Source organism: Micropterus dolomieu, linkage group LG14 (genome assembly GCF_021292245.1).
Source record: "Micropterus dolomieu isolate WLL.071019.BEF.003 ecotype Adirondacks linkage group LG14, ASM2129224v1, whole genome shotgun sequence".
Lineage (NCBI taxonomy): Eukaryota > Metazoa > Chordata > Actinopteri > Centrarchiformes > Centrarchidae > Micropterus > Micropterus dolomieu.
The window spans coordinates 13,371,697-13,397,534 of record NC_060163.1 but is presented as its reverse complement, the minus strand read 5'-3'; the positions used below and the strand labels follow the sequence as shown (position 1 = coordinate 13,397,534).

At 41.0% G+C, this 25,838-nt stretch overlaps 1 protein-coding gene across 1 annotated transcript; it reads right to left on the bottom strand.

Moving 5' to 3' along the window:
- Positions 1 to 213: 213 nt before the first annotated feature.
- On the bottom strand, positions 214 to 21,783 carry LOC123983431 (alpha-tectorin-like). The gene is made up of 24 exons (XM_046069685.1): positions 21,738 to 21,783; positions 21,606 to 21,629; positions 16,483 to 16,598; positions 15,833 to 16,111; positions 15,636 to 15,731; positions 15,354 to 15,519; positions 14,027 to 14,427; positions 13,358 to 13,934; positions 12,686 to 13,269; positions 11,981 to 12,536; positions 11,298 to 11,896; positions 9,060 to 9,217; positions 8,031 to 8,431; positions 7,685 to 7,881; positions 6,448 to 6,843; positions 6,058 to 6,341; positions 5,504 to 5,781; positions 5,244 to 5,363; positions 2,478 to 2,662; positions 2,195 to 2,355; positions 1,392 to 1,643; positions 1,144 to 1,303; positions 953 to 1,055; positions 214 to 864 (listed from the first exon to the last, which is right to left on the bottom strand). Exons 1-24 carry the CDS (start codon positions 21,781 to 21,783, stop codon positions 773 to 775), a joined length of 6,231 nt encoding a protein of 2,076 aa, XP_045925641.1. The 3' UTR covers positions 214 to 772.
- Positions 21,784 to 25,838: the final 4,055 nt, after the last annotated feature.

Sequence of the window (25,838 nt, the reverse complement as noted above, 5' to 3'; positions counted from 1 at the left end):
GTTTCTCGTCTCGGGCTTAAACAACTCAGAGCTCAGGGTTAAGCTCAGAGTTTGTTAAACCTGCTTTCTGAAACAGGGCCCTGAACTGTACTTCTATACAAAAGTTTGAACTTTGTTTTTGGCAACAAATGAGATCAATATTCTGTATATAACGATTCTTTATTTATACATTTCATTAAACAATTACTTCTTATATAAAAGAGATTTCAATGATAAAAAAAACACCACAAAGAAACTAAGGATAACATTAAACACACAATAAATGATAAACATCAGAGACAGGAAAGGGCAAATGACTTCAGTTTTAGAATGATGTGCATTGCTTTAACCTGACCACAAATACAAAACCAACTCAGGAACTCTTTTAAAATGTACAGTATGCTGAGTGATTTGCTGAAGATATATATTTCACACTTAAATTACTTAATATAATTGACTTAATAATTATCATAAATGAAATATTGATTTAATGCTAATAAAAATCATTGCAAAAGCCCTGAGGACATAACCGATAAACACTGTACTAAATGCAAAAAGGTAAGCAGACAAAATTTGATGAAAACAGAGCCAAATGTGTATTAGATCTTATGCTGCCCTTTATATAAGAAAAACACCTTCAGATTCCACTTTTTTAGTGGATCACAACAGAGAAAAATAGCCATTCAAATAATCATCTAGGCAAAGTGATTAAGCTTCCACTGACCGATTAATATGTTGTGGTATAATATATGGACATTCATCTGTTTACTGTATGTGTGCCTTTTCTATCTCTTTAGGTCAGAACTTTGGCAGTCAGCAAACTAACAAGCAGGGTCACCACAGAGATCAACTGTCCTGAAGCACTGCTTACTTTCATCAGTTTGTCTGCAAGAGAAAAACCAAACTGTGAATAAAATGTACTGATCAAGCTGTATGTCATCTACAAAATTAGGAAATGGTAAAAGAGCTTTACCTCTGCTATCTGGAGTCAGGACCAGTGGTCCTAGTGAGATGGCTGCAGTGTCATGGTAGGAAATGTCCCTCCCAACTCGCCTGTGGTAACCTGGGTAGCAATGCTGCAAAAAAACAAAATTTGAGGCTTATGCTGATGCACCTATAGAATCTCTCACTACAAACATACACACAAATACGGTAAGTACTTACAGCTGAGCAGTTGTTGTGTCTCAGAAGACACAGGTGGACCTGACAGTGCAGGTAGATGGATGTAAAGTTGGTAAAGCTGAACATCCTAAAGGAGAATTGGGCCACAGTTGAGATGCCATTCTGAACCAGCTCTACTGTACCATCTGCTTGATTAGGACACCTGAAAGACAGGGAAAGCTGTGGAAGTTACAGTGTTATCACTGAGACTATACACTAAGACAAGGTGAAGTTGCAATAACTCCTCCTACTGTGCACTAATGAGATCCCAGCGGACAGGGTAGCTGGCGATGTTGACTGGTGTGGCCCAGCAAGAGTCTAGAACGGTGGAGATCTGCCGTTCATCTACACCCTCTGTCCGCACCTCCACATACAACCTCTGGTCAATTTCCATTTCTATATTCCTGTCACTGGTCAGGGGGAAGCGGAAGCCGGCGTCCTGATAGGGGATCATTCTCATATGATACTGTCCATGGCCAGATGGAAGCTTCTTCCTCACAATGCTATAAAAAAAACACATAGTGGACAAGGAACAATTCAATGGCGAGTTTTTTTTGTAACTTCAAAGATTTGGTTATTAATAAAGATTAAATAGTTTAACAACAGTGAATACAATTTGCAAAACATGTGCTGAGAATCTTTGACGCATTTGCATTTCACCAACAGAACAGGGACTCCCCTGAATTTCTTTTTGTCTTGTTGGTTTAAATGGTGTATTTATTTGTGAAAGTGTAGACTACGGTAGCAGGCATTTACACAACATTTTCAATTGTTAGAGGCAGGAAAAATGGGGAAGCGTAAGGATTTGAGTAACTTTGACAAGGGTCAAATTTTGGGTCAGAGCATCTCCAAAACAGTCTGCATTATGACCAGCAGGTGGTCATAATGTTATGGCTGATAGTTGTACCGTTATTGAAACGCATTTATCTAGAACTCTATTAGCATTACATACTACAGATCACCAATATAAAAAGGACTGTGGTCATTTTGATTTAAGGTACAAACACCCACGTCAAGTAATCAAATAAAACATGCATGGAGATGGAATTGTCACCTCTCTACAGGGTTGATGCCCACATCCATAGACAGGGCCTGGGCTAGAGGGTATTCACAGCAGAAACTCAGAAGAATGCTCCTCTGGCGGCTGATTTGACCTTCATGCAGGTCCACTTCGCCCTGGATGGTGTTCTCATAGATGAAATGAGTTCCATTGCTCTTAAAATTGAAATGACAAACTTGTGTAAGTTGATTTTAGTTGTAATATGTCTTAGAGAGAGCATTTTTATCTCAAATCTTGTTAAGTCTGTATTGATAACATTATAGTCTATGGACTGTACCCTGAGAACTGTCCCACACAGCTGGTCGTCGTTGTTAAAGTGGAACACCAGTCGTCCGTCCCGGAGAGTCCCATTGCAAGAGTCATCTCGGAGGTGGAGGGCGCTCAAGTAGAAGCCAGCTTCAAACAGCTGGCAGCGTGACACGGACATGGTGCCTGAACTACTGACACAAGTGATGGACGAGTCTATGAAAGAGATATAGAACTAGTTAAGAGCTCCATGTGGTTTCTGTAGTTTCTCCATAGCTTATCTCAGTATTTAAAGCACTAATCAATTTTTTAATATCAGCAGTGGATCAAATGACTACTGTAAATGTCATTCCTGTGATGTTACTCGTAGTGACAAACCAACAGAGAATAGAGTTGTGAAGTGGGATGTCACTTAACATAGAAACACAGGACTCTCACAGATATTGTAACAATCCTATAAGGCCAGAAGAAGCCAGTCACGCAGGGATTACTCACAGGGATTAATTAAAGTTCCCATGAAACGGAAAGCAGAGTGATATTTGCTTCCATATGTGTACGTGTTTCCTGTAAAAAAACAAAGCTAGGAAGGGATTTGTCGCAGCTATTGATTGGTGTTTACAGTAGCCAGTAGGCCTATTTGAATGTGCATTACAGACCGACAGAGGCCAGTTTGACGATAGGGAATACAATTCCAAGGTGGCTTTCCCGCTGGGTTTGGCTGTTGGCACCCCGGGGCTGAGTCAGCTAATAGGGCAGCTAGCTACAGCTAAACGAAATAACCAGCTACAGATACAGACAGATAATGCACAATTAGCAGCAGTTAATGTTAGCGGTTTAGCAGAAAGTAAAGCTACCCATAAGGATCTTACGTTCATCAAGAAACTCCGTATATCATCAAGGTACTGGATTCCTTGTTGGTCTTTGAGGCTGTGTTTGGTTCAGTTTATGCGGTCACTCGGGGACTACTGAACACGGTTTCGTTGCCTGCTTGCCCGACTTCGGTTCCCAATCAGACACTGCCCCCGCCCATGATTCCCTGCTGGGTCTCCCTGCCCTAGCCTGAAAACCTCACCAGTGCTCCAAGCTTCCAGTATGGGCAGAGAAAGCTAATTTGACCACTAGTTGCACAGCTGACTAATTAGATAATGGCAGCTTAGCAGCAGTTAGCTGCTAACTTACTTCAGCAACAAGTAAAGCTACATTTTCATCAGGAAACTCCATTTATCACAGTGTTAGGGCAGAGCAGCCGGGGAACATCAGAGAGAAAAATCAAAAGTGACAACATTTCAGCAAAATCAGAGAATAGTTGTGTTTTTGTACAGTAATCAGCAGGGGTGTGGAAAATAATAGATTTTTAGATGCATCGCGATGCGGACTTGGGCGATTACGAATTGATTCACAAATGTCAATAAACGATTATCTAGAAGTTAATTTATAATGTAATGTTGTGGGAACAATAAATGTGGAACTGGGAAATGTGGAGGTGTAGCTCTATGTGGTGCACACAACGGAGACGTGTGGTTCTTACTGTTCGGCACAGACAGACAGTTGTTGAATGAATGACTGCTGCAACTACACTTAATGATTTTAACTCGCACTCTGTGCAGCACGGTAGCACTTAGCTAGCGTCCTCTCCTCATTCTTCAAAGGACAGCTACGTGACAGGAAGCAGTAGGTGACGATGAAGCGAGTGGAGCGGAAAAAAAATGAGCACTACGTTTCAGTCTGGCAGTAAATGTACAGTATAACGTTAGGTCACAGCGTGTCCATTAATTAAAGTCTGTCTGTTTTCCAGCTGTTGGAAAAGTGAAGGCAGTTGGCGCTAGCTAACATCTCCTCTTCAGACTGCGGTCTGGAAGCTATGCATGACGTTTTTTGGCTGCTAATTCAGTTTCATTCGTCATCTATAATCCACAAATCGAGCACACAATAAACCAAAAGCCGTTTCTCAAGGCCCATGGTGCTCAATCCAAGATCACAATAACCAACCTACAAGACAAGAAACAAACATGTAACAACAAGACAAAAAAAGGAACAGATATATTAAGGTGGATTGAACGTGGTTTGGCTGGAACATTGTAAAGTGCGTAGTTCAACCCCCATCTGAATCTATACTGATAACAGCAGCATCAGAAATCAAAATAGCAGCAGCAGAGGTCAGTAATAATGCTGTACATTTATGTGAAGTAACATTAAATATCTGCATTTCATTACTACCTACTTCTTTGGATTGTTGTTTAATACTTTGCTTTAAAAGTACCAAGTAGTCACACAGTGAGAAAAATACATCTTTATCCTATTCGTTTTACAATTGCATCGTAGCACTCATAATCGTAATGAGGTGCCAAGAAATTACCACCCTTGAGGTGATGCATCGTGATGCATCGAGGAATCAAATTGAATCAAATCATTGACCTGATAATGGTAATCGAATCGAATCGTGAAACCAGCGAAGATGCACACTCCTAGTAATCAGTGGAGCCCTGTCAGCCACCAGACACACTATGAGAATGATTTTCCTTGGATGCTAAATGAATACACGCCCCCAAGTGATGGATGAGTCATTCTTCAATGAATCTCTGGTTGATTCCTTGAAGTTACTGAAAGTAACTAAAAGTAATTACTTTTATATTGTGGTATTGTGGACTATTGTGGATTACGTTACTGATTAAATTTTTAAACAATAAGTAATTGACCTGGATTACATTTCTAAAGTAATCCTCCCAACCCTGCTGTAACCTTTGTCACTTCAGTGATCTAAAAAACAGAAACAGTGTTTTAAGAGGAGTGCCCTCACCGTAGCTCTGATTATTGGGCCAATGGTGGTGTTCATCACAGAAGCAGCCGTACACACCGTCCTTCTCACCACACCACTCATACTCTGTGCAGTTCAGCTGTTCACAGGGGTCTGACTCAGCTGGAGAAATAATAGGGAAAGGATGAGACAAGAAGTAAATAAACTGAAACCAAATGGGAAGAAAGAAGATACTTATAGCCCCCATGAAGACAAAAGACAACTATTCCTTTCACGATATTATTAGCCAAGTGCAAACATACCACATTGCAAAGCTGAGCGCCACTCAGGGATGTTCAGTCCCAAAACAGAGCAGGATTTCTCATAGGCTGAGACAGCAGAACACAGCATGCCATTGGCTGGAGTGTAGTGGCAGAGATCGTAGACACAGGAACTGAAAAATGGCCGGGGGTCAGAGTGCAGGTGACAGCCCCTGAATGGGCCGCTGGTGTTGGTGATGACACTACAGAGCTCAGAGTATTCTTCAATAAAGGAACAGTTATTCAGTCCATTACTCCTCTCATCATCTGTGGATCCACATCTAGAACATAGACATAAGGACATAATACACATGGGCAGAGTTAGTTTACTTTGCCACAATATATTTTTCTGTATTATGTTGCCACTGGAACTTTGGAAATAAGCCTAGATAGGTGTAAATGTATTGCAATTTAAAATATTTTAAAATGTGTGGTGATCTAGCTGAACAACTATATTTTCTTTGGGGAGTAAAAGATTGTCACCTGATGATTATATTTTGATGCCACTTTGTATGTGAAAAACCCTACACAAATTGTTTTTACAACAGCCCACTCACCCTGGTTGGCTTGTGGGTGCCTTCCAGCTGTGTCCAAAGTCATAATCATTATGTGCCAACGTTCCATTGGGCAAGACTTTGTCATCTGCAGGGACATGGTTGAAGTTTCCACACATCCCGGTGACTCTGTTTTCACGGTTGTGGCCGATTCTCACCAGTAATGTACTCTGACCATCAAACTGGACTACCAAATCAATGGCACTGACTATAATATAGCTTCCCTGCCGTACTACCTGAGCTAAGGTTCCTGCAGCGGTGGGAAGAGACACCTCAACTCCATTTATCTAGTAGAATGAGATAGAGAGAGATGAATGTGAGATGAGGAGCCAATTGTTAGCTATGCTGACACCAGACAGAAAGCTATTTATAATAAAGTCATAATGGATTTACCGTTACTCTTTTGTTGGGTCCAATCCTGATGTGTGCACTCTCTGGTTGATTTGAGAGGTATATATCCACTGCTGACACAAATGACACACGGTTGTTGCCACGGTGATTATTGGTGGCTACTACATGAAACTGGGTCTCATTGGTGCCGTGGCTCACACTCTCAGTAATAATGTAAGAGCATGTGCCCTGGAAATCAGCCAGTGCCCCATCAAAGGTGATGTAGTGTGGGTCTCCCCACACAGTGCAAGTAGACATTGCATCGAAACAGCCCAGCTGGCCATTTCTGATGGTGCACTGCTGTGTAGGAGTGCAAGATGCAGCAGAACAGCGCAGGTCATTTGGAGCATGGCACTCACATCTCTGGGAGCAACCTTGTGTCCAGAAGGACTCACCAGCCTGCAACATGCAAGAAAAATAGAGACATGAAAAACAATAAAATGGAGTATGTGCTACATTACAGTTTTTCTCAACCGCTTTGATATATTTCTTGAATCATCCTTAAAATATGCATAACAGTAACTGCAGTTCTCGAAACATATTGTACAAAGAGCATTACACAGTAGATTCCCTGCTAAAGCCTGTAACTTGCTGGAAATCGTTAGACTATCTGTCAAAAGTAAATCTTTATGTCACTGAACTTGTCAGTGCCAGAATATCAGAATGAAAAGTCCTTGTGTCATTGTTTACAAACAAGGTAGTCAAACTGTCATGTCAATGACATGTTGTCAATATAACAGTGTAGTACGTAAGTATTTTCTGAAGACTTGAAACTAGCTAGACTGAGAGGATAACTTCATTATAAAAGTGTTTACTGGGATAATAAATCAGATGAGAAGTAGGATCATTTTGCCATTATTTCTAATGTTACCAGACTTCTTTTAGCGACCAGTGAAGTCACCCCCTGCTGGCCGTTAGAGAGAATGCAGGTTAAAGAGACTTCCACAATCGCTTTTCAGACCTGGAGGCTCCCTCAAACAGGGAATAGTGTTTATAGTTTAGGGGAATGGGTGGGCTTTTTCATAAATGGCGTTATGGTTTTGAAATTGTTGTCCAAAAGCCTGGTTTTATGTTTAAGCAATCGAGAAAAACTCGATATATGGCACATCTGCATTCCGACATCTATGATATCAGAGAGCTGCTTATGTGCAATGACTAACTAACTAATAAAGATTATTTGTAATTGTTTTTTTCTAATTTTCTAATTGTTGTTTTATTTGTTTACAGGAATATGACTTACTTCATAGTAGAAACCATCATATTGGCACCCACAGCTTTCCTCAGGGACACACCTTGTCCCACTCCTGACGAAGCCTTCATCACAGAAACATCCCTCAGAGCAAACCTGATCACAGCTGGCATTGCTGCGGCTGTTACAGGTGTAGCCACAGTCAGTACCACACAGCTCATAATGGCTGTTGGCTGGACAGTTTAGTCCTTAATTGGATACAAATGATAGAATGACTTTAGTCAATCACCAAAGCTATTCATAGATGCAGTATTATAAGACATATTTTAGGGAATACCTCATTGGTTGTTTCTTACACTTTTGTCATAGTAGATAACACATGAACTGGTTGACTTACTGCAGTTGGTGTTCTGTCTCCAAGGGTAGATGCGAACATTAGCAGACTGACAGGCACTGACATAGGCCTGAATGGCCCTGCACAGAAGTTCTTGGCCCCGATTTCCCGACACACAAACATCAAAAACACAGTCATTGAAATATGGTGCCGGGTCCACCTGCTCATGGCAGAAGCTGAAGGGGCCGTTGGCTGCCTGAATCACCTCACATTGGGCTCTAGCAGGTTGGTCATTGGTGCATTGCGGGCAGGAGGAGCCACACCCTTCACTGCAAGTGTAGTTGCCTGCCACTTTCCAAGCTTGCCCAAACTCATCTGGAGTGGTGACCATCATTCCAGATGGGGTGTGGAACTCATCATTTGCATTTCCATTGAAGTTTCCACAAAGTCCACACGTTTTTCCACTATATTGACAATAATAATTAGAGCATAGGTCAGTCAAACAATCTTTATTACTTTTTAAAATATATTAGTATATTATTATGTAAAAGGCTCTTTGCATAGCAAACAGGTTAGTGGAATTCAAAGTAATTTACAGATGACTGACAAGCTGATTATAATACAGTAAAAATGTAAAAAGTAAAACTTCAAGACAAATGCAAAAAAATTATCAAAATGCAATAATACCAATTAAATATTTATAAATAAATTCTCATTCGAAAGAAAGCTAAATAGGTTGGTTTTAGGTTTAAGATATTCCCAATTTCAGCAGCTTTCTGCTCTAACTGCTCAGAATAGAAAAGCTGCCTCGCCAAAAGGTTTTGTCCTGTGCTTCAGAACAACTAAAAGACTCCTCCCAGAATATCCGATGGTTCTTCCTGATTCATACATGCAAAATATCGGATAAGTAGGCTGGTGCTTTAAAGACAAATACAACAATTAAAACATCTATGTGAAAACTGACAGGCAACTAATGTTAGACTTTAAAATTGATGTAATGGATTTTGTGGACTTTGTGGTTCTAGTCAATACTCTGGCTGAATCTTGATGATGAAAGCCCCCAAAATGTGAGCTGTGGTGGATGACAGATACCTGTAATTTGAAGGCACAGAAATAGACACTGTACTCCATCCATCATAAGAGACACCCAGGCCAAAATCAGCTCTGACAAATGTCTGAGATCCACTTGCATAGACAGACACAGAACCTCCATTCAAGGTAATAGGTAAGTTTTTAGTTATTCCATTTACCTAGTGGAAAAACAAAATTAGAAAAAACAAGACATTTGAATTTTTACTGTAACCTGTAACCATTTTTACCTAAGACCCCTTAAATTAAAAAACTATATATTTCAGTCAGGACAACTTTCATCAAAGTGTTGTGGTGGCAGCCCGGCTGACGGTGAGTGTCCTGGTTTTTTCTCCTTTTTTGTCTGTGATTCTGTTTTCCCTGGTTTTCTCTGTACTCTGCCTGCCTCCCTGTGTCTCCTCCCCCGTGTGTGCTCCCTCTCTCTCTCTCTCTCTCTCTCCGCTCCTGAGCCCAGCCAACAACCCGTACCTGCACCTCATCAGCCACGTCCTCTGCCTGCCACACCTGCCAGCAATCAGCCTCATCTCCCACAGTACTTCTACCCCGGTTCTCCACTCCATCGCTGCTTGATCGTCATTGCTCCTTTACCCGGTGCCACTTCACCATTCAAGCTCACATGTATTCAGCATCTTTTCGATTTCCCTGTGCTTTGTCTCTGCTGTGTCTGACCCTGTTTTTCTGTCTGTCTCTCCCCAGGTTCACTCACCCTTGTCCTCAGCCAAGTCAGCTGGGCTCGTTCACCTGCCCTCTCCCCTCGGACTTCCCCCACGGCGTCCTCCCAGTTCTCCCCTGACTCCTCTCTTCCTCGGCCCCTAGTGTTCCCCGGCTCCCTGGTCTCAGTCTCCTCGGTTCCTCGCGCCTGCATTTCCCCGGAATCCACCTCTCCCTCAACTCCAGTCGCTCAACCCCATTTTTCCCCAAATAAAACCTGTTAATCCCCAGAGTTGCGTTTGGGTCCACTCTGTCCCCACACTTCACAACATCAAAGGCTGATATTGCGGAGTTATATTTGGCGGTACGGCTCTATTACGGGCTCTGAGAACAGCTCTCCGCCATTCCACATGCGTATGTGGAAAGCATGAGGCAGGGAGAGCACCTCCCTGCCCATCCATGTGCATATATGTAAAGCCCGAGGTAGAGAGCCGCAGTAAAAAAAAAAAAACATACAGAGCAAGCATGCAATTTACATGTTTAATCAGATACTAGATGGGCAATGAATCTTGGTGTTAAACGGGCCTGGGGCTGAATACTGTACTGTTTATTATCAGGATGCAGCCTCTGCTGCTGTGTGTCGCCTCCACACATACGGGCTCACACACACAAACAGTGGCAAGCGCAGAGATAGGTTGTGGACACTTTTAAGTGAATATAACTCCAAGCCTTTGCAGTATGTGCAACAAAACCTCAAGAATAAAAGACAACTTTGTCAATACATCCATTAAACAAGCTTAACATGTAGACGGGGTTAATTGATCCGCTCTGTCCACTTCTCTCATCCCATACTTTATTAAATGCACACTGCGCTAACGCTAGCTTGGCAAGCTAGATGTACAACGAGCTAAATGAAAGCTGTCTGTATTCTAACTGTTAGCTTAGATTGCCATGTAGCTTCAATCTGCACATTGTTACCTGCAGTGAATCATGCAGAGACATAGGGAAGGAGGACAGGAGCTAGCTGCCTAAACTGTGTGGCTCTATCTGCGTACAGACACATGACACCGGGACCGCGATAGTGTGGCGGCGCATGTTAGCATGTTTGATTCTATTTGGCCAAATTAATTCCCCGATATGCTTCCGATAATGAGATTTGCCCGATCGGTCGATACTTATCGGATCGATAATTATTGTGCATCCCTATCAGATACAGCCTGAAAGGTGGAGCTGGGGTGGCGGTGGGTTATAAGCTTTTGCATAGGAAGCAGCGAGGACAGGCAGGTAGGCTACGGCAGCTTAAATGTCTGGATTTGCCAATGAATGCTAAGAGAGGAATCAGCTGAGCTGTCAGCTGATGTGCTGCTGAAGATGGCTGCTAACGCTGATATGCTGGAATGAGCATAGCTTGACTTCGTTGCCTGCCTAAACCATCGCTGTGCTTGATTTGTGACTCAGATATGTACAGTGGATTGTTTCACTTTTGAAAATAAACAGTGTCACTGTCATTGGATCACTGTTTCACTATTTCAGACATATCTTTTGGGCTTTATAATATATCACTAATGTTTCAGAAATGGCTCAACTTACCTCTACCACTCCATTTCTCTCCCTTGACATATGCAATTGGTAGCCCCACACATTCACAAAAACTTCAGCTGTGATTGAAACTGGCAACCCGCTCCATGGCTCATTCTTAGCTTCCACTGAAAATTGGTGGAGTCCATCAGTGGCGTTACAGAGGGTCGCCAAAACATAACGGCAGGTTCCCTGGAAGTCATAGGCCTTGTGATCAAATGTGAGGTAGTGAGGGTCTCCGGAGGCAGAGCAGGTGCCCTGAGGGTTTGGATGACAGCCAAACTCACCCCCCACCACACGGCAGGTCTCCTGGGGACCACAAGAGTTGGGGATACAGTGGACTGCCCCAGTAGTGCCATTACAGCTACACAAGCTCTGACATTCCTCACCATCCCAGAACTGTTCGCCACCTTGCCGATAGCGTCCTTGGTGATAGCATCCACAGGATGTTGGAGGCACACACTGGTTGCCATTAAGGACAAAACCATCATCACACTGGCACCCATCCTGGCACACAGTGTCACAGACGAAAGGGAAAGAGAGGCTGGGGCAGGCGGAAGGACAAGAGGTTCCGCAGAGTTCATTATGGCTGTTTAGAGGGCAGCTTGGCACTAGAGAAAAATAAATTAATTTAGCAAAGTAATTTTATTTATTTATATCAAAGCTACTTGCACCAAAAAGGGGAAAGTGCTTACCACAGCCAGTTGCATTCCTCCAGTGTCCGAGAGCAACGCCCTTCTGTTGACACTTTAGTGCATAATCTCGTAGGACTTCGCAAAGCGACGATGATGGATCTCTAGAACCTCTAATGATCTCCACACATGCATCCACATGTTGGTGTGGGTCCACCATGGCCCAACACTGGGTAAACGGCCCAAGAGGTGAGCCAAGAATGCCACAGTACTCACTTGAACTGTAATTTGTTGTAGAATTGTTATGATTCACACTTTCTACGCATTGAGCAGCGAGCGAGCCATCACGCCAGCTGTCCCCAAACTCTTGAGCGCTGTTGACCAGGATGCCACTGGGTGTGCGGAAATCATCATGTGGGTGACCATTGTAATTACCACACAGTCCACCTAGTGAGCCATAGTAGACACCAGGTGCAGTGACACGCACAAAGTGAGGCCAGACTGTCTGCACAGTTACACCAAAGGAGGTGCGAAGGATGATACTGTGAACGCTGCTGTGGTAGATTTGGATTCTGTTGGACGCTGAGTTGAAAGGTAGTCTGATGACCTGACCATCAACCTAAAGGGCCATTTAAACAGTCATTGTCAGATTTTTTTGGTTGAATATTGCAACATGCAAGAATGAAATAATTATGCTGCTTCACATTTAAAATGGTGGATATATCACATTAAATATCAATCTGTTCAAACAATATTCTGTTTACTTACCTGTACTCTGCTGGTACTTGCCATCTCAATGGACACTTGTGTGCCCTCTGCCTCAAACTTAAGCAGGTTGGCAAAACCCTGTTGGCCACTGGGCTCTTTCTCTGCTGTCACCACAAAGTGGGTGTAATTAGACAATCCCATTACTTTGGCAAGAGTCAGTCGACACGCTCCAGGATACTGGTATGTCAGTCCATCAAACGTTTGATAGGACCCCGGGCCACTTTTCCAGCATGTTGCATAGCTGTTTGGTCTGCATCCTCTTTCTCCCTCCTCCACTCTGCAAGATTCAAGTGCACCACAAGCATGGGAGCTGCAAGTCATGGAGCCAAAATTGCAGTTACAACGTCTCCCACAGTCTGTGTCTAGTATTACAGTTTCTCCAGAGCGGTAGTAGCGACCCTCAAAGCTGCAGCCACAGTCAGAAAGAGGGACGCAGACCCCAGCACTGAGGATGTAGCCTGAGTTGCAGATGCAGCTCTCCTGGACAGGGAGAGGGCAGTTGTGGGTAGAATTGGGACTGACACAGGTAGCTGGACATCCTGTGCCTTGGGACTCAAAGTGGCTGTTGGCTGGGCAGGGGATTTCTAGAGAAAAAAAAACACTGACCATGACATCATGTACATTTCACCCAAAGGATATTCTGAAATAAGGTTGAAAGACTGACAGACATACCACAGAAGCCTGGTCTCCTCCAGCTTGGCAGCTGTATACCATTCTGTTGACACTGACTTGCATAAGCATTAAGGGCTTGGCACAGAATGGGCTGGTACCCTTCTCCTACACACAGATCGTACACACAGTTGTCCAGAAAGGTCTGTGGGGGAAGTCTTTGATGGCAAGCAGCAAAAGGACCTGAACTGCTCTGGAGGATACCACAATGAGCAGTATTGCTGTATAAAACTGTCTGAGCTGCAGTGCAGGCAGCACAGTGCAGACCTACACATCTGGCCCCACAATTAGGCTCATCGTCCCCTGCTGCTTGCCAACTGTTGGCAAAGTCCACATCAGAGCTCACAACCTCGCCTTGGCGGGTTTGAAAGTCGTCCCTAGGATCATTGTTGAAGTTTCCACACAGGCCACATGTTGCATTCTGGTAAGTGTAAGGCACACTGATCCGGACATAATGGTAGCCATCGTAGGATACCTCTAAGCCAAAGTTGGTACTGACGATAGTAGAAAAACCTGACTCATAAACCTGGGCAGTGCCGTTGTTGAGATAGATCGGAGTGGCTGCAAAGTCTCCATTAACCTGTAAGCACAACAGTGAGCAAAGATATAGTTGTAAAAATATGAACAAATAAATGATTACTGAAAGTGGAGACTGTAGTCATTATTGCTAACCTTAGCCTCACCACGACGTCCCTTGACAAGCTCAATGGTTTCATTATAGACAAACACTTTGACCAGTCGTGTCCAAGAGACTCTAGTGCTGCCCCGGTTTTCATTCTTGCCCTCTACTCGATAGTAGGGCAGCCCTAGACCACATTGCTCAGAGAGAACGTAAGTGCAGGTGCCCTGAAAGTGAAACACTGTACCATCAAAGGTATAGTAATGTGGATCACCACTTATGGTGCAGGTGCTTCTCTGCACTGTCTGGCAGGAGAACTGAAAGGCACTTGGTCGGCAGATTTGGGAAAAGGAGCAGGGTTGGCTCTGACACTGAAGGCCTGCTGAGGTGCAGGTGCACTTCTGTGCACAGGTACTGTCGCTCCAGAATGAGTCGCCCAACTGCACAGGTTCACCTTTGAAGAACAGAAAAATAAAAGTTCCTTGAAGGTTATTGACTTCAATATGCAAACACTATTAGCATTTTAATCTGTTCTGTGTGCGTTTATGCGTAGGGAAAAAAATAAGGTGATAGAGAGGAGCAAGGGCATAGGGATGGGAGAGACAGATTTATTGGTGGCCTGAGAGCGTTTTTGGCCCCTTAATTGTCAACTTGACCAGCAGCAGCAATAACATTGCAAGCTTCTTTTTAATCATATGGAAAGCAAGAGAATTTACACGAGACGTGCCTTGAGACGTGCACGTCTCAAGGCCTTTTTTCTAACAGGGATCAAGCTCCGCCTGCGTACTCACTTGGATCCGTGGAGTCACACCGTGCTCACCATGTGAACAGACAGGCAGAAAAGCACTCCGTGAGTATCTAGCTAAAGATATTAACCATGGCGGGTTGAACCTATTGTTCATCAGTGTCTAGTGAATTAAACAGTTAACTTAAGTTTTCTACTAATAATGTCCTCTTCCCTCATATAACTCATAATATTTTGGTCCGTTGCCTTCCATTTTTGGACGCTCAGCAACTTTCTCTCTGAATAGTGACTAGAGTTACATCTACAGAGTTTTTCAGACCATCAGGGGGAAGTGAGAAGTATAGACATTTCTGTTATATTGTAGACAAATTATTCCCCTGCATGACATACAAGAAAGGTCCCCAGCCACATTGACCCGGGGCACTTTGCATGGTCATTGTCAGTGTCTTAATCTTGTAAAACACCAAGATGCCCAAATCATTTAACTTTTGAGAACTACAAATCAATCAATACAAATCATACATATACAAGTACAATAAAGTCAGTAGTGTGCAGCATATTATTCAACAAACACGGGGTTTTTTTTGTCATACTTTCAGTATCTTTGTGGTATGGTGGTCTGTATCTGGTCTTACCATTGAAAGTGCAGCCTCTTGATCCATGGTCTGTCCTGAAGGCCCAGCGACCGGGTACATTGACATTGCTGCCAAGGCGGAAATTTGAGTTACTGCCTGTTGCACTGCTGGTGAATGATCCAGGGATGGTGAAATGGTGAGTGGAATTGATTGTGTCATATCCTGCCTGAAATGCATAGTTTTATTTTTTGTATTTGCCGTTAGTGAAGGTACATCCAAGTAAGCATGGCAACTTCAAAACATATTTTGTAGTCCATTGCATTTAATTTTAATTACTCTAACCTGTACACTGCGAGTTGTGGAGGCTATTATCCCATAGTTCATCAGCACAAATGAGTACTGGCCGCCAGAGATCAAAACTGCTTGGACAGTTGTTTGCTGAAAAAAATTTACTTTTGTTTTTTATAGTAAATACAGTAATAGGTAAAACACACATACACATCATTTATATATTTTCCTACTTAAAGACGATGACTTACTGTTCCAGTGGTTGGAAAGTAGGCCACCTCATACCATGTTGCAACAAAGACCCAGTTGGCACTGAAGTGCAACCCTGGAAAGTACGCATTAATGTCCTGTGTAGCTTGTTGGAGAACACTGCCGCTGCTGTACTGGTTGTAGTAAATCTGACCATTTCCTCTGTTGTCTAGATCTGTCCAGAATGGAGCAATGATGTCTCTTGATCCATATAATGGAAAACTCTGAGGGCTGAAGCTGCTCCAGGGCATGTTGAAGGTCAAGTGTCCATTGTGGTTCACCTGAATAAATAAATCTGTTGTTATTAACTTAGACTTAGTAGGCATCGATTACAGTCATTGACAATCGCATGTACCCTGTGACCCTGTACGCAGGAAAAGCAGTTGACGATGGATAGATGGATGGATGGATGGATGGACAATCGCATGTTGTTAATTATTATTTATATTATTTACAGTATTTCATAACCATATTATAGGAATAGATAGAATATACTGTTGAAAATTTTGTTAAAGTTAAACACAGTTCATGTGTTGGAAGGGATTTGTTACCCAGTGGGTGAAAATTGGAGACCTCCACAAAACATACCAGAGTTTTTAAAAGGCTTCAAAAGATTTGAATGTTCTTGTTTGCTTAAAAAATGTTTACATACATAAATCTGATTATACGTCTGTCCAAAATAAACAAACGATCGTTGCAGGGGAATTAGAGGAGAACTTCCATCGTCTGACTGAGAGCTTGTTGTTCCAGCAATTGGGTACAGGGGTCCTAGAAAGAACAAAATATTTTTTTAAATAAATAATAATAATTAAATATAATAATAAATAAACAGATTATACCTATTAGTGTGGTTGAAAGAGGGTCTTTGCAGTGACAGAAGATAGTCAGAGAGATGGAGTATTACATAACTAGAACAAAACTGACATAAAAACCATGGAATAGCTGCTAGTAGCAAGCCACAGCACAAATGTATTCATTTATCCTAATGTTACACTTGTGAGCTGTCTGTGATATTCCCTGTGTCCCACTTGGTCCTGACTCTCCCTGTTCTGTGGTCAATTAATCTCACATCTAGGGAAGCAACTGATGTTTATGAACACAGAACTGCCTTCAATGCAAACTCTGATAACCTGCCATTGGCCACTGTGAATTTTAGAAGATACTATACAGTGTGTCTACTAGCTAAACATACAACTTAAAGCTCATCTTCCTCAGTTTTTTCTACCTTTGCTCTAGTGACCTATGTCCTCTTCCTCTTAAAATACTGTAGGATGCTCATCTATGTGTGAACATTTTGACTACTTTTAAATTGTTTACGAACACATAGCAGTGACTCATACACACCTCAGGGCGCAAGTTTTTAAGGTCAAGGATGGTCACAGACGGGCAAAAAGTAGCCCAGGAGTTTGTCCCTGGTCAGCCCACTTTCCAGACAAAGTATTTGTAAGGGCTCTAGGTCTTTGGAGACATTTATTCCTGCATTCTTATGAATTTTAAGAAAGTAAAGTACATCACTAAATGAGCAATTAAAATACAGGGGCGAGGGGTGTGCGTCAGGTTAGAAACAGCAGCTGTGCAACATGGCAATTTCAAGGGAATGCAATTTGCTTTGCTTGTTGATTATCTGTAATTAAGCTATTTCTGTTTGAAACAATTATTTTCCATTTTAAATCTACATGATAAGAACATTTTAAAATTTCACACTAAATAACAGCAAGTAGCTGCTATTTTTACCTGCAACATTTTGTTTAACAGACTCATTGTCGAAAATTGCTATAAAACAAATAGGATCTGAGGATCTATCGACAGAAGTGCAATATAAGATCCATAACTATGTTTTTAGTGGTGTTTAAAGACCTTACATAATAAACCATTATGTTTTTATTACCTTAGAATGAGCCATTTATATCTCCATAACCGTGGGTCCCCCCCTTTCATGGACGTTGCCAGGTTGCATTGTCATGTTTCTATAGCTGAAAACGGACAAACTGTCCTACAGAGCGCGTTTCGTCACTACGTTCTTCTTTTTCTACTTCTGGTAGTGTTTGAAGAAGAAGAAGTTGTAATAATATATAGCAAGGGTGGGCAAATAAGTTTTGCATCGGAGCAATATTTTCTACCATTAGATGCTGAATGAGAATATAAGCCATAATGTTGACTTACATTTGAGAATTTTTTGGATGATTTACACACTCCGTACTTTACCAAACTTCTCCTAGCGATTAAGTCCGACCAACTTAAGATTTGTGCTGTGCGGTCTAAAGCCATTGATGATTAAAAGTTGTACAAACGATGAGTTTTCATGGAACGGCGTGGACGTGGCGTGGCATCCAAAACTGATGATTTGTCATGAAACAGGAAGTTATTGTAACTTCAGTCTACATGCTCACATCTGTACCAAATTTGAAATGTACTATAAAAGTCTCAGCCTGAACACATCCACATGCCAATATTCACTCAAAGTCAGAGCGCCACCTCCTTGCAACAGGAAATGACACGTTTTATGCTGTAATGTACAACCCCTAGCAGATTGGACTTCAAAACTGTCCCAGAAAACCCATAAATCAATGATTCGCCATGAAAGAAGAAGTTGTTTCAACTTCAGTGTACATGCTCACATCTGCACCAGACTTTACGGGCTTGATAACAGTCCCGCCCCGAACACAACGAATTTACAGCCACACTGGCAAAGCTCCAGGATCTGCAACGCAGCCACCTCACACCTTGACACACTACATGTGTGAGGGCCCGCCCAACACTTGCAGTTTTAATATTTATTTATATTTTTTGCAGCTATCAAAGTACCATAATCTGGCAGTGGGCCAGATACTATTGTTGCCGGGCATTTTTGGTGATGATACATAATCACAGAGAGAATTAATGTTTTTCCCTTGTCAATGCTCGAATAACCTTTATTTAATGTGTGGTTTATAATGGACTGTGGTGCAGAAACAGTGACAATGTTTCTTGACATTTTCCATGTCATCTGTCAGTGGCCAAGTCAAAATAACATATGGTTCTACTAAATAATTAAGTAAATATAATTTCTTAATATATCTACCTAAGGTAACCTAATTTTTTTGACTGGCTACTCTCTGCTGTCTCAGAAGAGACCGCTTTTGTGCTGTGTCAGCCACCGTAGATGTCTTACGCTCTTTGAAAGGTTAGGGGGAAGCGGTAGACTGGACAGATGGTTGCAATTCACAACCCTTGCCACTAGATGCCATTCAATCTAACACACCTTTAATTAGAAACAGGAAAATGTCCATCAAAAGAAAGCGATCCTCTGTTCAACAACAGGAGACTGTTAATATATCACAATAAATCCAATGAGCATCTTACTTAGATGTTAGAGTGTGGATTCTACATTTGCTCTGCAGAGACTAAATACATTTTTGATATGTCATTGATGGAAAGTGAAAGTATTGTGAACGAGCGATTCAGGCTGCTTCCCAACATGGTCACCAGTGCCATGGTGTGTGCTCACTGGATTTCAGTTGTATTAGTACCAGAACAATAAAGCCTTCAACTGAAAAGACATTTGCCCAATTTTACAAAAGTTTGCATCTGTCCAGCTCATTCATATCAGTGACAAGCGCCCAAAACCAGGGCTCTACCAGAGACACTTTATGGAGCTACACAGCCTGTAAGGGCTTTGGCTCTATACTGCATAACTGCGTGCACACAGCCTGGATGACAGCTTGTTTTGATTAATGAAGCAAAATAGAATTAAATGGTATGAATGGAAAATGTAGTAAAAATGTTTTTTTTTTTTTTTGAAATAGTAATCTATTACTGAGTTACTGGTCACCCTAGCCATCGTGGCAAAAATTGCCCCCCAGAGAGATTTAGGATGAGACGCCAATGGTCATCTGAATAATTTGCCTAATCTCCACTGGTCTTCAGATTGCAGTAGCCACATACAGAACAGCGGCCAGAGGTAAACTTTTAGTTTCTTGAAAAGTAGTTCTTTGTTAGTTCTAAAAGTCCCAGGTACATTTGGTGCTGCTTTGACTTTTGGATACCTTCACCTGTCATTTTTTTGGACTCTGTTCAATTAATCAGTTTAATTTGACCCACTTAGAGTTTTTTTAGATTTGTGGGTCCATTACCACCATGTGTTTGCCCTAAATACTTCTATGAACTGGGACATTTTTTTTTATTTAAAAAAGAATTGAACAAGCAGTGTTGGGCGGGCCCCTGCCCCTGCTGCTGTGAATTTGCAATGCGCTTCAGAAGCTGCACGAAGGTGTTGTACGTCACTTCCTGTGACCCCTTTGTGGCACTACAGAGCACTTGGCACTACGACTACAAGTGGATATTGCTGTGTAGATGTGTTAGGGGCGGGACAGTTCTCAAGCACGCAAAGTTTGGTACAGATTTGAGTATGTACAGTTAAATTACAATGACTTCCTGTAACACGGGAAAGCACCGACCCCGGCAAGGATACACCGTTGAAAGAAAACTCATGTGCTTTACAACATGACATGTTGTATTGTACTCAATGTATTTAGAGTTTTCGGTGCTAGTTTTGAAGTAGATTTAGCCAACCTGCATGAAGTGGTTAATCACAGCATAAATGTAGTAACTTCCTTTTGCCAGCATGTGACGCTTTGACTACGTGTGAATTGCTCCAAGAGGCTTTTTGGTACATCTGAACATGATACAAGTGCTACACAAATTTCGTATATGAAGATGAAATGTGCCAAGGGAGCTGCTAAAGGTCACTTCCTGTTGCCAGCAGATGGCGCTATGTCTTTGAGTAAATGTTGGCATGTGGAAGTGTTCAGGGCGGGACTCTTATTATACATCTCACATTTAATGAAGATGTGAGCATGTACAGTGAAGTTATTACAACTTCCTTTTCTTGGCAAATCGCCGATTTTCGACACCACGCCACGGGCACGCTCGTGGACGAGAACTCACCATTTGCACAACTTTTAATCGATAACGGGTCTAGACTGCACAGCAAAAATTTGAAGTCGATCAGACTAATTCCCTTTCTTAAAGTGAAAGGCTTTTTTGTACGTCTGGACATGATACATGCACCAAAGAAATTTCGTACTCGTAGGTGAAAATTCGGCTAGGGGCTGATCTGTAGGGGGTGCTACCAAGCCATTTTTACACACCCATGTGCGAGACTCACAAAAAATACGAAATTTTTCGCGCCACCTGAATTATTCAGTTCCAATAGGGACCTCGCATGTTTCATGCTCGGGCCCTAATTAGTATTTTAACACCACCTAAATATCTGGTTTTGGTTGAGTGTACCTTAAGGTTTGTCAGTACACCGTGACATCACTGTTTGGTGTAGTTACATGTGTAGCAAAGGTATTATTATTATTATTATTCTACACCAAAACATACCCTTGCTTCTCTTGTCAAAGTGTTGTACCTCTCCAACCCCCACACCGTGCTATATTAATGTCAATAAGTGACACTAAACACTGGAATGTAAATTGTGTATTACTATAACACAATTCATGTATAATGCTTTAGGTTGTGTGGTGTTAGTATAGTCACTATACTATTTACTATTCCTACATACATATACATTTCAAAACTTTAAAAGCGACAAGTAAATTTTAATTGGACTTCAAATGAGATGCATTAATTCCTGCTAACAAATAAGGATCATACAACAGTGTTATTAGCTGTAATTCAGCAATACTACAAAATCCTGAAGTAGTAACTGAGCTGCTGACTTTGACATGATTTTATGTTTGACCTGAAAAAAGTATGAACAAATAAAAACAAGACTAAGCTTCAACTTACCTGATGTCTGAGGAGTTACCGTACCTATAAAAAAAGAATTAATATTATTAGACACAAATCTGTGACTGCTAACACTAAACGGAAGTTTGTTAGAATATACGTAAATGCATCAAATACATAAAAAAAATTTACTTATCATCCCCAAAAGCAGCATTGGCAACATGATTTTACTTGCCATTCTCCAGAAGTCAAAAGTCAAACCTGCTGACCAAATAAAATGAATAAAGTTTCAGGAAAACAAATATTCTAGTATACAAAATTGGCAAACACGTGCAACATTTTTGTTGGGGGCATGTTAAGAAGGTCCTGGATCTGCATCTGAACCAGATCCGCATCAAAAACAAATAGCTTGTTCTTTGACGCAGCACAGGTTTCCTTGATATTTTATAAATATGTAATTACATAACTTATAGCTCATGTCCAGCTAAATGGCATAAACACCATCCATGTGTCTTAGCTAATAATAGCAATAAAAATAAGATTTTGACAATGTTAGATAAAGTATTACAAGCAATGAAACATTCATTTTAGCTGTCATTATATTGTGGTGCTCATTTGATTATTTCATCATATAACATTATAATTCTCAATTAAGATAGTCCTAAAATTAAATTGTAAATAAGCACCAGTTTTTAGGGAATGTTATCATTAGGCAGCACAAAATAAATTACCTGTTCATATGTGCTTCTTTTGTTCCGAGTCTCAGTCTTATTTATGTGAAAAATGAAGGGCTGCATCAAGGCTTTATACTGTAAAAGCTGGCACAGTCCCATAGATCTGTTGTTTGACCAGTTACAGGTATTCAGATGGATTAAACCGAATTGTTTCCTCATAACAAGTGAACAAAACAATCCATTGTGCATCAAGAATAATGAAGGTGTTCAGCAGAAACAAAAAGATATTTAATATTCTACCAGACACTTTAGCACTTACTGTGAAGTTGTTAGAATGCCATTTAAGATCCTGGTCCCAAAGAGGTTGAGCAAGACAGCTCCAGAGGTGTGCGACCTCTGGCGTACATAGCAATTGTAACTCGCTTTGGATAAAATCGTCGCCTAAATCAATAAATGTCAATGAAAATACTAGCAAAGAAAAGTGAATTTTTCATATCATAATCAGAATTTTTGTGAAAAGTAATTACTGTACTATACTATAACAGGTGATTTATCATTCAATGAAAGATTGTCCCTTGGAAATGGAAAACACAAAACCTGTAAATGTAATTTTAAATGTGAATTCCTACGTATAATTATACAGTGTACATGTAAACATGAATGCACATAATTTATATAGCACATTTCATAAAATGAGGCAACTTCAAATGCATTACACTGTAGTAAGTGCATTCAAACTCAACAAGACCAAGATCTACAATAGATGTCACCACAAAAGTACATCCCTCAACAACTAAAGCTTGTTGAGGTCTACAGTGTGTTTGCAAACAATGTGACTAAAAGCCATTTTAAATAAAAACAACTGTTTAAAAGTTTTGACTCATAAAAGAAATTGAATTTAAAAGAGACTATATTAAAGAAAAGATGTCTTTACTGTACATTGTATGCTACGAAAAATATTTTAAAAAAATACTCATTCTGAACACGTACTGTCACATATCTAGACAACATCTCTTACGAAGTGAAAAAATGCTTAGCGCAAAACACCTTCACCCTATGTGCTGTGCCTTTTTATCTTATCTTACTTGATTCATAATTATTTTTTAGAGTTCAAAAGCTATTCTGGTATATGCAACTTTATCTTTTTATTCATTAAAACATAATTGTCTTTGTTTAGGTGTGGCAGGAACCTAACTGCCTGCTGGTATATCTTGAAAATATTTGAAGTAGGTGTGTATCAAAATGACGTGCGAAAAAATGAAACTGTGGCTTACAGTTCCAGTCAACCTCATTTGTTTTCACCATGACCATAATCTTTCCTTAACCTAAACCACAGAATTTGAGAGGCATAAGAAATTTCACATATATATATGTCTTATGTGATATATTTAGCACAGTCTAATAACATTGTTTTATTTTTGTTGTGCAATTTTCATAGTTTATGTGTTATGTATATATGTTATGTTGCATTATTGTATGTGGGTCACATAAATTACAGTGTCTGAGATTATAAATCTAAATTGAATTTAACAAAGCAAACAGTGGCCAGTCATTTTGTGGTGTTGGTGGACTCCATTTTGTTGGCTGCAGAGTTGTCGCTGTAGTGGGCTTGGGAGTGCCCATGCAGAGAAGCCAACCCCATTCCTTCACAAAAGGAGCTACTTTTGGCAGCTAAATCATAATTTATTATAGGAGACAAGAAGAAAGTCATTTTTATTTTTAAACAATCTTTACTTACTGGCGTACTTAACAAACTATGATATTAATGTAGTATTTTATGGTCGCACTTAATCGATACACGCTGGGAGTATTGTCCCAGGTTACCTAATCCAGAAATGATTACTGAGATGATTAGATGATTGATTGTCCTTCATTACAGATAACTAAGTGTATGTTGGCTTCTTTACCTTTACCTGACCATGAGTAGCTGAAATAATTCCAGTCACATCCACACCAAATAAAAGACTTAAATCAAGGTAGAAGTCCTTTTACTTGCATGCAGTTTGGCTACTCTACCCACCTCTGGTAATATGTAAGCTAATTCCTTGATGTTAAATCTTGAAAATGTTTTAAGTAGGTATCAGTATGGAATGCCTCAAAATGAAACTGTGGCTTACTGGTAAAACGTGTCGTGCAGGAAACCAATTGGGAAATCTAAGGCACATAAAATAACATAAAGACAGCTGTCTGAAATGGTTCCAGCTGTCTGAAACAAAGGAGTGGTGGAGGAGTGTGAAAATAAACAAGATTACTTGTCTCACGTTGTTTTTGTTTACCCTGCATGTGGATGTCATGGGTGAGGGGAGGCGAGCAATGTGGAAGTGTTCAGGGCGGGACTCTTACTATAAAGGATGTCTTTACTGTACATTGTATGCTACAAAAAATATTTAAAAAAAATACTCATTCTGAACACGTACTGTCACATATCTAGACAACATCTCTTACTAAGTGAAAAAATGCTTAGCGCAAAACAACTTCACCCTATGTGCTGTGCCTTTTTATCTTATCTTACTTGATTAGGGCCCGAGCACGAACCGTGCGAGGTCCCTATTGAAACTGTAAGGATTATTCATAATTATTTTTTAGAGTTCAAAAGCTATTCCGGTATATGCAACTTTATCTTTTTATTCATTAAAACATAATTGTCTTTGTTTAGGTGTGGCAGGAACCTAACTGCCTGCTGGTATATCTTGAAAATATTTGAAGTAGGTGTGTATCAAAATGACGTGCGAAAAAATGAAACTGTGGCTTACAGTTCCAGTCAACCTCATTTGTTTTAACCATGACCATAATCTTTCCTTAACCTAAACCACAGAATTTGAGAGGCATAAGAAATTTCACATATATATATGTCTTATGTGATATATTTAGCACAGTCTAATAACATTGTTTTATTTTTGTTGTGCAATTTTCATAGTTTATGTGTTATGAATATATGTTATGTTGCATTATTGTATGTGGGTCACATAAATTACAGTGACTGAGATTATAAATCTAAATTGAATTTAACAAAGCAAACAGTGGCCAGTCATTTTGTGGTGTTGGTGGACTCGATTTTGTTGGCTGCAGAGTTGTCGCTGTAGTGGGCTTGGGAGTGCCCATTCAGAGAAGCCAACCCCATTCCTTCACAAAAGGAGCTACTTTTGGCAGCTAAATCAAAATTTATTATAGGAGACAAGAAGAAAGTCATTTTTTTTTTTAAACAATCTTTACTTACTGGCGTACTTAACAAACTATGATATTAATGTAGTATTTTGTGGTCGCACTTAATCGATACACGCTGGGAGTATTGTCCCGGTGTATAGGCTATATGGCAGGTTACCTAATCCAGAAATGATTACTGAGATGATTAGAGGGGGGCGGGCGTGGCTACCCTGGCTTGGGGGCCCGCTCTGGACCTAGGGGTCTGGGGACTCGGGCTTCTGGCTTTTGCTCGTTTATGGGCGGGTGGTATGTCCCTGGGTCTGGGGGCCCGTTGTCTCCTCTCTTCGCCTGGGCCCCCCTTGAGGCTCCCGCTGCTTCCCCCTGCCAGCTCTCTCACAGTGGGGGAATTCGGGAGTCCCTGGGGCACATGGCCGGTGTTGTCAGGGTGGGTTTTGATCCTCTTCCTTGGGGGTGG